At 42.7% G+C, this 12310-nt stretch overlaps 1 protein-coding gene across 1 annotated transcript in view; it reads left to right on the forward strand.

The window, feature by feature from the left end:
• The first annotated feature begins 5389 nt into the window (after positions 1-5389).
• Positions 5390-12310, forward strand: part of RRP15 (ribosomal RNA processing 15 homolog) — a 28338-nt gene continuing 21417 nt past the window's right edge. The window contains exons 1-4 of the mRNA XM_063152220.1: positions 5390-5467; positions 8659-8933; positions 10628-10725; positions 11574-11775. Of these exons, the coding sequence (XP_063008290.1) occupies positions 5401-5467; positions 8659-8933; positions 10628-10725; positions 11574-11775 (642 nt within the window). The 5' untranslated portion in view covers positions 5390-5400. The remainder of the gene's footprint in view (positions 5468-8658; positions 8934-10627; positions 10726-11573; positions 11776-12310) is intronic.

The raw sequence follows: 12310 nt of genomic DNA on the forward strand, positions 1-12310 counted from the left end.
ACTAGAGACAGGCTCAAGCCACAATCTCTTCTGCAATTCCCAGGGAGCAGGAGACAACTTTCTGCACTTACCTAAGGTTTTTTCTGATTTCTCATACATGGAAACTTGTTCTTCTCCTTACTAATGATTACTGAGAAATCTTAAAAATTATCAGCTGTAGTGAACATAGCTGACAATAATTTAAATGTAAAAAACCCCACCCCTAAAGCTTTAAAGATTTGGATACAATATTCATTGACCATCTTGTTCTCCCACCTGCCCTCCTTGACAAGTCCTTAAACATTTAAAATCCACTCAGGACACATTTTTGGAGACAAGCTCTTTTTCTCAGTTTCTCATCGCAGCTCCAGCCAACTCCTGTGATGCAGGTATTAATAAAATGGAAAAAATCTGACACGAATTTCCTAAAATTACAGTCAGTTCATGTTTTGGACTTGATTATTTCAGGTAATACATCACTACCATAATCCCTTCCTGGGAAATATAGGAACAAGAATAATTATTGAGGGTGAATAAATGAATGAATGGAGTTAGAGAAGAGCAAACACAGAAAAGTTTAAGATTTAGGTATATATTAGGTAAATTAAGTCCTTTCATCTCTTTTTCATTTTCTTATATTGATGAGACAGAAAATAATAATTGTTCCTCAACATGACACATAAACTTACATATCTCTCAAACCAGGAAGCTGTTTATCAAATGACACTGCAGTATTGGTTGAAAGCTGATATATAATAAAATAATAAAATCAACAATCACACACAGAATAAATTGTGTCAAATAATAGGGATAATTTCAAATTCAAGCACTTTAAGTTCAGAAAACACAGATCTAAAATTATCCAGCATCAGTTCATGCATACACAAGGTGCAAACCTGTTGCATTCAGTGGGCAAGATTTCACAATTTATTTTTAGAATCATTTCTTAGTCCGTGATTCTGAGCTTGGGGTATTTTAATGTACACAAAAGGCCTTGTCTTTTCTGTTTTTCATTGCTGAGGTAGCTAACAGTTGCACAAGCACTCAGCTAAGTCCATGAACATGTTTATGTTTAAAACTACAGGCATAAAGTTTTGCAAAAGTCATATTTACCACTCTGTGTCTCCCTCCTAAAAACTGCACTGGTGTTTGTGAGGATCAGGGATCAAATGAATTGACATGGAAAGAAGCAGAAAGTTTCCACCTGACCTTTCTGGCAGCTAGACTAGAACTTTCAGGAGGTAAAACATTTGCAGAGGACCAGGTAGTACTTTATTATGATTTATTAAATGTCAGTTTATATGAGTTTTATTGAATATGAGATTAGAGCAGTAGTTATTATATGACAGCACAGTGTTCTGTGATTTACTCATGAACTGCTCTTTTTTTCTTCATCTGCAAATACCCTGCAGAGCTGAGGGAAGAACATGGCATCAGCCAAACCAAAGAAATGGAAATGGAAATAAACATATTTAAATCTTGAGGCACTGGAGAGTTTTATCATGCTCATCTCCTCTCTGGTGTTATTGATCTCTCTTAGTGCAGGAATCAGGCTATGAATATGACCTACAAGTGTGGCAAAGATTTGTAATTTTATTGTACTAGCATGGAATTCAGTCTTCATTGGAACAGAAAGGGCAATTATTTGGGGGATGTCTCTGAGTCAAGGCAATTTGTTCAGAAAGGGAAGAGGAAGAGAGTGGTAGCAGCCAAGAACAAAGCTGGAAAAGAAAAAACAGCTGGAAAGTTCTGAAACACTTAGTATTCAGCTGGGATAATATGTGCTCAGACCTTGAGAAGCTGAGGATAATGGCACATGAATACATGAGAGTTGCTACAATTCTCCATTTTCACAGATGCCAGTAGGAATTTCTAGCACAGAACAAGGGGCTACATTTGTAATTATCACATTATTTTTAAATTTCTATTCTATTGAAATTTAAGCATGAAGAACTTGATCCAAAGACTGGAGGCAGCAAGTAGCTACATTTATTTCCAGACCGATCCAATTAAGCCAAAACTGGAGCCCTACCTTAAAGGCTTTTGGCGCCCTGCACCCAGGGTATCGAGAGGCTCCACGCTGGGATGAAGATCACAGCTGAGAACTACAGCCTGACTGAATGTTTTTAGGAAGGGTAATCCTGCCTGCCTAGGCAAGAGTTCCTTTGCACAGAACGAGACAAGGCTGTGGAGGCTTTCCCACAAGAACTAAGGGCAGTGCAAAACTCTTACTGCCTTGCTAAGCACAAGGTATGTTACTGTCCTTGTTCTCCTTTATACACACCCACTGCACATTTCCCTGTGCCTTTGTGTTGAAGAACATCACACAAACCTCTTTCCTAGAGACAAACTGACAACAGACTTATGCAGATGTTGGTCACTTTGTTGCTGGGATCCACAAATTCATTGTAACTCTAGAACACACCAGGACACAGGAATTGTACAATTCCAAAGAGAAACCAAAGCAAAGTTTTGTCTTTATTTGTTCTCTGTTAAAAAGACAGAACAAGACAGCTGGGGTTATTCAGCCTGGAAAAGAGAAGGCTCTGGGGAGACCTCTCAGTACCTAAACAGGCCTAGAAGAAAACTGGAGAGGGACATTTAATAAGGCTGTGTGGTGACAGGACAAGGGAGAGTGGCTTCAAACTGATACAGGGCAGGTTTAGATGAGATATTAGGAAGAAATTCTCTACTGTGATGATACTGAGGCACTGGCACAGGTTACCCATAGAACCTGTGGATGCCCCATTCCTGGAAGTGTTCAAGGCCAGGTTGGATGGAGCTCTCAGCAGCCTGGTGTAATGGAAGGTGTCCCTGCCCATGGCAGGGATCTGGAACTGGATGACCTTAAGGTCCCTTCCAAACTAAACCATTCTATGATCCTAAGAATTTGCTGCTGCTATTTCTGTAATGAGCAATACACAGTAACTGCTTCAACTGAGCTTTATTGTTGATAGTTAAACTTTTACCCAAGAAAAAAAAAAAATTAACATATTTAAAATCTTAGGAAACAAAGAGTTAGGACTGCAAGTTCTTGATCCATCCTTTTACACTTTTGGGTTGGATTTTTTCCTGATGTTGGCCATGGTCACACATAAATAAGTTTTGTGCTCTGTTTCATTAGCCAAGGTTTAACTACAGACCTGTACACACAGAATGCCAGCTTGTGCCTGTGCTGCTCTTCAGCCACAGTTCCTCATGATAAACTGGGATGTAACTGCTGCTTTGTCTGGTTTGGAAAGATTCTGTAGTCTGGTTACATCTCCAGCATTCCTCAGACCACAATTTCAACACAGAAAACATTCAGACCAGAGTGATGGGAGACAATGACAGTCATTTGAAATGAGGTTTGGCAACAGATTTTCTGACAAATGCTCTGGGATAATGCTTGCAGAGAGAATTGTGCTCCCGGAGATGTGACTTGTTAATTCAGTCTGAGGGAAGAAGATTCAGAGCCGTCATTTATTGGAACCTATTACAGGACTTAATCTGAAGATTTTGACATACTTCCAAGACAAATAGGCAACCAGGAGTGAGACATGTTCAATAAGGTGTGTATTGTAGGAAATGAGGGCTGTAATTGCCATGCTGAGAGAGCTTGTTGTCTATGCAGTTTAATGACCTTCCCCCGGCAGTGTCCCTTCCGACACGATGGGATTCAGAGATGAATCATGGAAAGGGTCTTTATCATCACACCGCAGACTGGACCGAGTGCTTACTGCTTATTGCTGGTGGGCGCCGTAGCATTTGAGCCCCTCGGAGTAAAACATTAGGAATTACATGTCCTGTAATGCTTGGGCCTCTTCATTAAACATCATGGGGGCATTTGTAGTTTCCTTGTTACTCTGCACATCACAAGACTTTCAGCACAAGTTTTCTCTTTGCTTGTAATAGTGAGTTGGACTGAAATTTGTACCAGATAGCTCCACTCAGCAGCACAGATCGTGACAGAAACAAGAAGTCCAATCCTGTTAGTCCTTAGCACTAAACCAAATAATACTTAGACTTTTAATCTTTCCTTGTGAAACAGTTTCCCCAGTCATGTCAGAATATCTGTCACCATTTTCTGACCTCTCTCCAACTTCTAATTCTCCCACCTGATACTGAGGCAGGAAAAGAAATTTGCTATCTTAGCTGCAATCCACATTATTGAGGAAAAAGGTAGAATGACAGATGTGCAAAGACATAGGTCACTTATTGTGCAGGGCTGCAACAACAAAAGAAATACAAAAATATAGGGTGTAGAAATTAAAAAACATTTTTAAACACCTGGAAAATACTGAAGATTACCCTACATGTAACAGTTTCCCCCTGTACTACCTATATTCATAAATGTTCTTGTGGTTATTTCTATGGTGCTACTTTGGGGTTCCAAGGAATGCTGGAGTTTCTATCCCCCAGGACATTTTATTGCTGCAAGAACAGCAGGTCCTGATAACTCATTTTTATTTCTTTAGGTTAGAGCGCTTTTATGCAAGAAGTTGCCTAAGATTTGCTTCTTTTACAGTTCTGACGTTCCAGGTGGTGCTGCTTTCAGGATGTGCTTCTTACGGAGGCACCAAATTGAGTGATTGGATGGCTGGCAGAGTTACAATCTGGCCCTAAAATCTGAGTGGCCGTTTAGTGCTTGCGAAGTGACAGAAAATTAGGGCTACTAAGACTTCTCTCACCTAACATAGAAGAAATTTTGTTTTCCTTCATGTGGCGGGTGGTCTGCTCTTCCAACCAGCCAGCGCTAACAACAAACACCCCCACTAAGAGAGAGCGATTTCAGCACATCAACCGGAGTTTGCCAGCGTTTCAGCCCCTCCTTTGGGGCCTTACAGCAATGTTTGAAAGCATGGCTAAGTTTTCTCTGGTTTCTCTTAGTTTTCCTGGGTACACCAGCACTGTGGTGGAGCCTTCAAATTCCTCTTCGCACCAGGACTCCTATACGTGTATATATATACATATATACGCCCACACACATATATATAGACACATATATAGATATACATATATATATACACATATAGAGAGTATTAGTTTATTTTTATCGCTGCCATGTCCCTCCACAGCAGCCCCACAGGGAGGAAGCGAACAATGAGCCCGAGCTTTGCCGTGCTGGAGCGGTTCCGAGGGTACTCTCCATGCTCCAGGAGAGCGCAGCTTTCCGGGCGCAGGGAGCCCCGGGAGGGCCCGATCGGGGCCTGGAACAGCCGGAGCTCAGCGCAGGACTGGCCGGAGCAGCGGGCAGGGCCTGGGGGGACAGCAGAAGCCGGGCCAGCCCCGTTCGCTCCATCCTCGGGCCCATTTTGCCGCCCGGAGCCCCGGCCCCGCCCCGGAAGTGCCGCCCGCCTGCCCGGAACCTCGGGAGCCGGAACGCAGCTTGGCGGTGCGGGGGCCGGGCCGGAGCGCGGCGCCGGGCGGGCCGTGGGGAAGATGGCGGCGGCCGTGGCGGGCCCACGTGGGCGCGGGGCCGCGGGCACGGAGACGGACACGGACAGCGGTAATGGGTTGGGGCCCTCTCTTCTCTGAGGCATCACCGGCCGCCGCTGTGGGCCATTTCTGACCTTGGAGGCTTCTCCTCTCTGCCCCGTGCGAGCCTGCCGGTGGGTCCGTGGCTCCGGACCCTGGGCCGAGGCCGGCGCCGGTCGGCGTGGGGAAAACGGGAGCTCCGGCCCCGGCCCGGCCCCTGCTGAGGCTGCTTCCAGCGGCGTGGCCCGTGGCTGCCATGCCCGCGGGACTGCCGGGTGATCCTGCGCTGGCCCTTGGGCTGTTCCCCTTCAGCCCGGGGGTACCGCCCACAGCTCCTGAATCCCCTCGGCCCGCCAGAACAGCTTTGGCTGCCCCCGTTCTGGGAGAGAGGGGAACGGCTGTGCAGAGCTGCCCCAGTTCCGTGTGAGCTGCCCGAGTTCCGTGTGTGCCAGCCGGGATCTGCCTCTCCCCGAAGGAAAGCCCGGGGACGCTCTCGTTCCAGGGATTAACCCTGAGCGCACGGTTCTGCATCGCTCTCGCCTCCTTGCGTGTTGTGTACCTAACCAGCTGTGATCACTTCATTCTATCCTGCGTCTGCACTTCTTTTTCTCTTTATTCTGGGAGGAGTCTGGGTTGTGGCCCTTTGGAGCTGTGGCTCCAGCCCTGGTTCTGTTTGGTTTGAGCGCCAGAGCTGAACCCAGAGGGAGGCGTTGTGTGGGAGCTTCTTTCAGAGCTCCTTGCCGAATGTTCGCTGTGTTTTAACTGAGTGTCTACACCTTGATCACCGAGCGAGTCTGAAAGAGTGAGATAGAGCGATGTGTATGTGTATTTCACAACAACACACACAGAAGCAATTAAAACTTTTTATATTAAAAGTGTGCTAGATATCAGTTTTTCTTATTCAGAATAGGGCCCCAGATCCTACTTCTGATTGAGTTAATCTGATTTAAATTATTTTGAAATACCTCTTCTTTATCTCATGCTGTTGACTGATACTCTGATGCATTAAATTATGGCAGGTAGTGGAAACCCTGTTAATTTTTCTGTAATTGTTGAAAGCAAAATGTTGTTGGTATTATCCTCCTACTTTATTGGCAGAAGATGTTATGTGAAGGAAATGATACATGTTTTTGCAAATTTCCTTTTTATAAATCTGATCTGTTTTTTATGGCTAACTGCAGAAGTTGGTCCTAAGCAGTGTGGGGGATTCAGGTTTGGACTTTCTGTAGTTGTTTGCTTTTGTGTGTGTAAAAAAAGTCACAAACAGGGGCTGATTCCTTGTTTAAAAGCTAAAGAGCAGCATGGACAAGGCCCAGGGGGGAACCTTGACGCTGTTTTACGTGTTTGAACCAGGATGTGGCTCCTACGTGTCAAATGTCACGTGGTGCTGCAGTTCCTTCTTTGCTGGTTTGAATGGTTTGAATTTATTTTTTATTGGAAACTCAGAATATGGATGCAAATATCTAGAAGGATATAAAAGGATGCCTTTAAATAGTTACTGAATGTGTTGAGAAAATTTGCCACTTTTAAATTTCCAATTTGTAGTAAGGACTGTTGGAAAACACTCCCATAGTTTATTTTGAGTGGAGCATGACATACCACGTGGTGGTGGTAAAAGTCATACTGATAGAGATAATGGCCAAGTATTCTGTCATTATTTCTCTTCCACATTTGTTTTGTAACCACAGACTCTCACTTTCCATCAGGATAACCAAATGCTCCCCAGGCCTCTAAACATGCCTGGGCAATAGAGGTTTTGTTTTAAATTGATCAGTGGCACTGTTTTGCTGCTATTGTTGTTTGTTAGGGTTTTTTCTGGTTGAAACAGGCACATGGAGAAGGCAGAATAATGAATTAGTGTATGTTTATGGTTGCTTAGTAATTAAATAGCTGATTAATGGGGAATATTGTTAATAGCTGCCTGCATGGTTTCATGGAGAACAGATCTTGTGAACCACTCCTGGCTTCATTCTCTTAATGGTTTGGTTGATAAAGGTACTTCATGGGATATAGGAGTGCTTATGAAGTGAAGCACTTGGCTCAGTAGTAGTGTGGTTTAAAATTTAAATTTTCTTTTGTAAGGAGTTTGAGAGTGGTAGATGGATGAAAGTGAGGAATCTGGGACTGGGTGGGATCAGAAACCAGCTTCCTTCTGTTCAGCATTTGGTTTTGCAGTCTTGAAAGTTGTATGTAAGATAATTAATTTAAAATTTAATATGGTACAAATGTTACTGGAATAGTAGTTAATGGTGGCAGGACTTCGTGTATGCTCTGCTCTTGAGTATGTGGTGAGGTGAAATAACCCAGCATATTTCAGCACACCCTAAACCTGCAGCCCATGTCATTCTAGTTAATCACCTGCACTGTTAAAGACTTTTATTTTTGCAGTTTGACCCCCTGAACAGAGTAATGAGGACTAGCTCTTCATGTATTTCTTGTGCTATCAATTTGGCTGTTTTCAGCTGTCTTAATTCCAGACTTTGGTATTGTAACTTCAGTTCTTTCTTTTATTTTGAAGGGCTCATAGGGGTAAGGAAGTTTGACTTTGGGGTGTTTTATTTGTGTAACTTGAGCAGTGGCTTACCCAGAAAAGCTCAGTGCCTCTGGTTTCTGTTGAGCTGCCTGTCTTGATGCTGTATTCCACAGAGCAGTCTCCCCTGGGTTCATTATGCTTGGGTAATTGTATTTTTGCTGGCAGTGTTGTCTCTGAGCAGGTTTTGCTGTGACCTAAGAAATGCCCCCCAGGTTCAGTTTAATTCCTGTGGCTGTTGCAGTCCAACACCAGATGTCACTGTTGCAGTTTCTCTGGGAGTGTGTACATACATATGTGCACAAATTTGTGTGGACAGGCATTTCTAAGTTACACTTTTAAAACTGGAAAATAGATGAGTTTTCCCACCACAATTACCAGCCCTAAATATAAAATTTTTCAGTAATCTAATAATAAATGTCCAAGGCTGCCCTTTCCCTTTTGCCCAGCCTGTTTCAATCACTTTAAATTATCACTGAGGTGAGCAAGCATTGCACTGCATAGCTTCTAATAAATTCAGTATAACGGTGTGTGCCTGCTTGAGGAATTAATTGTAACAGCACACTTAGAGTAATACCTCGCTCTAAACTTGGATAACATTTACATGTGGAGCAAATGGCACTAGTGAAGGACTCTAGAAACAATTCCTGATACTTTTTTTGCTTATTTTCTTTTTCTTTTTTAATCCCTAGATTCTGAGTTAAGCTCAGAACTTCCAGATGACAGCTACTCTTCGGGAGGTGAAGCCATGGATGGTGATGATGAGGATGAAGCAGCAGCCCCTGGCAATGTGGCTGAAGAGGCAACAAGCTCCAAAGATGGCCCAAGTTCAGGATGGGCAGATGCCATGGCAAAAGTGCTCAACAAAAAGATTCCACAGAATAAGTCCACCATCTTGGCCAAGAATAAAAGCCTGGAGAAGGAAAGAGAGAAAAAAAAACAAGAGAGGCAAGAAAAGAAGATGAGGGTGAGAAAAAGATGCAGTATTCCATGTGCAGTGACTGTGAGATGGGCTACATGCAAGATAGTCTCAGAGCACTGTCCCAAATCTCTCTGTTTTGGAGTCTCTCCTTCACAGTGGTCTTAAGCAGATTAATTTTTTTTTACTTTTCAGTCATGTTGTGTAAGGTTTTTTCTCTTACTGCTTCTTCTGGGTCAGCAGACAGGCTGAGCATTGGCAGCAGGAGTGTTCCAGTCTGTCAGCTTAAGGTGTTTTCTCTTTTGAGGGGCTGAAAGCAGCTACTTTAAGCTTGATTCTCTAATTGGCATTGTTAATTTGGGGTGAAATTCGCTTTGTTGGCATTACAAATTGAAATAGTTATCTACCATAGAAAATGAGGGTGAGAAAGAGAAGAAAACTGCTTCCATTTAAATTGTGCTGTGACTTCCAAAATCAAGGCCTCTAGGTTGAGACTGCAGTAATCATTGATGTGGTTGTGCATTGTTGTTTGCTCCCCTCAGTCATTAATAGAAAACTCCTGATTGGAGCCTTCTATTCCCATGTCTGTGCCCTAAATTGCTTCTGGTTCTGAAACTGGTATGAAGAAACCATGTTGGCAAGTAAGTCATTTGTCTGTGCTTTTAGTGGAACTTTTAATTCCAGGCTCTGATTGATTTCCCTTCAGGCTAGAAATACATTAATAGTTCTAATGTCTCATCCTACCAGTTCTGTTTCTGTGGGATAACCAGGTTATTCACCTGACAGTTTGGGACATGCTGCAGTTGGGCCATGGCTTGCCTTTTAAATTCAGAGAGCTTCACTACAGCATCTGCACAGTTATGGTTGTCCTAAATACCTGCTCTCATCCAGTAAATATGTGAGAATACTGCAGAACAGAGATGGGCCACAGGTCCCCAAAGTGATTTGTTTGCTTTAGAAAAACTTGAAAGCAATTTGCCTTTCATTGATTTCTTGCTGATGAAAGGTAGGATAGGGCAGTTCTTTTGATCAAAGGCCAAAACATGGTCATAAACTCAGAAATTCATAGTAGTCTGCCTGTAATTGTAAAGATAAGGACTCTGAAATTCCATTAGAGACTTTTTGCATAAAACAAATTTAATGGAACATCACCAGGCTTAACACACTGTTAAATTGTTCAGAGGGGAAGAAAAACTTACTCCTGAAGCAGAGGTCATGAAATACAGTGGTCTCCCAGTACTGTACACATGACTTGTTGTCTGGTGGCCACTTGATGCTCTTCCTGTGTTAGAGTTCTGCCTGTTGCACTCCTTGCTGATGTTGCTTTGGTCACAAAGCCATACTGGGACCAGTTCTGTAGGGGGAAGTCAAATTCTCCTTGTTCAAAATGTGACATGCCAGTCTTGATGGACCCAGGATTTTACTATGTATAAATTTCTCTGTCATCAGCTTCTGAAGTCTGGGATTTGGAGGCTGTCTTTGAATAATTTCCTTGCTCAAGGCAATCAGTGTGAAAGCATCTTTTTCCTAGGCTTTTGTTGCTGGAAGTGGATGACTGAGATCTGAGTGTGGCCCCTGTTGTGTCAATGCAAGAGACTTGTCCAGCCCTATATTGGAGTTCCTTTTACTTTCAACCAGACTGAACTTTGCAGATCTTTTTTTCCTCCTGCTACATCCTCTGTCAGGTCATGCTGCATTCTCAAATGTCCATGTTGTTTCACATAACAATATTTATACTGCAGCTCGATAAAAAGCGGGAATGGGAAATGATGTGCCGAGTGAAGCCAGATGTTGTCAAAGACCGAGAGAAGGAAAGAAATCTTCAGAGAATTGCCACAAGGTATAAGTTTTTCTGAATGCTTTCCTTAAATGTATGTATATCTAAAAGAGGAGGAAAAGGCCTGTGCAGGTAATCTGTTTCCAATCAGATTGAACTCTTAAGAAGTGACTAGCAGGAGCCGAGAGATTTATAGACAGGTCTGCATTGTACAGTATCAAGTTCAACAAAAGATTTCAGAAGCTTTATGAAAGAGTAAAAATTTAGATGGGAATCTAATGTTTGCTTAGCAGAAGTGCTTTGTTGGATCCCCTCATTTTGTTAATTTAATGCATTAAAAATGCAGAACAGTTGTTACTACTGTTCTGGTTTTTTGCTTCTCCACAGAGGATTCACCAGATCCACAGTTGTGAAGTTCAGCTGCCTGTTCACATTGTGGTAGTTTGGTGTCACAGAACTAGTTGAACATTTTGATGTGCTGTCTGTATGTCCTTACTCATTCCTCTGCCCTATCCTCCAGCTTCAACTGCCATTAAGAAACTTGCCTGAGTAATTTAATAATTGATTTTAGGACAAATAACATGCTCCCAAGGATGAAACATGCTCAAGGATGAAACATGCTCAAGGATGAAACTGATCTCAGTGCCATGTTATCAGGCTTACTTCAGAGTCTGAATAGTAGATTTGTTTGTTACTGGTTCCTAGCAATAACTATGAAGGAGGAGTAAAAATTGAAAGTCCTTTATATTCTAGTAAATGTTACTTCTTAACCAAATTGAAGTTCCAGGTAACCATTTTGGGGAGTTAGAAACCATCCAGCATCTGCACTGATCAGCTTTAGTAGGGGGCTCATTTCTGTGGAAGGAACTTGAGTTAAAAGGTTTGCTTTGTTGTCTTTTTCCCTGTCCCAGAGGTGTTGTGCAATTATTCAACGCTGTCAGGACGCACCAGAAGAAAATGGAAGAGGAGATGAAGAAAGCAGGGGGCTCTGAGAGGAAGCGTGCTAAACTGATGTCTTCTGTTTCAAAGAGAGATTTCATTGATGTTCTAAGAAACATGGAGGGGGCTAAAGGAGCCAAGAATCCTGCTGGAAAGGCCACTAAAAGTAAACAGGTAGGCTTCATCTGTGAGAAAAAAATGCTTACAAGGTACCTTCTCAATATAATGACTCTCTGTCAATGTGCTTGCTCTTCATAAACCTCTGACCCAAATGGCTGGGATGTTTTGAGACTTTTGGAAGGGAACAAGTAGCCTATTTTCCCGGTCTTTTGACTATCAAAGAACAAAACACTGGAAGCTCTTCTGATAAGACATGGAGCCTTTTATGCACTTAACTTGGTTTAGCTGTGTTTAAAAAAAGATTATGAAACACTAGATTTTCTCTTGGATTTTACACCAGGCATGGAACAAACTGCTAGATTCTGGTGGGTTGTGACATTTGGAATTTGGCCAACAATAGTTAGCTCCTTGAAATCATTAAAGACCTGGAGGCTGTTCATCTTACATGGTGTATTAGATTGTACTTGTGTGTCCCCAGAGTCTGGTCATGTCAAACTTGCTTCTTTTGGGTGATTATGGTGCCTGAAACGGAAGGATTTGCCATGCAAAATGAATACCACAACAGAAAGAAACACAGGCCTATTAAACC

The sequence above is a fragment of the Melospiza melodia genome, chromosome 3 (genome assembly GCF_035770615.1).
Source record: "Melospiza melodia melodia isolate bMelMel2 chromosome 3, bMelMel2.pri, whole genome shotgun sequence".
NCBI classification, from domain to species: domain Eukaryota; kingdom Metazoa; phylum Chordata; class Aves; order Passeriformes; family Passerellidae; genus Melospiza; species Melospiza melodia.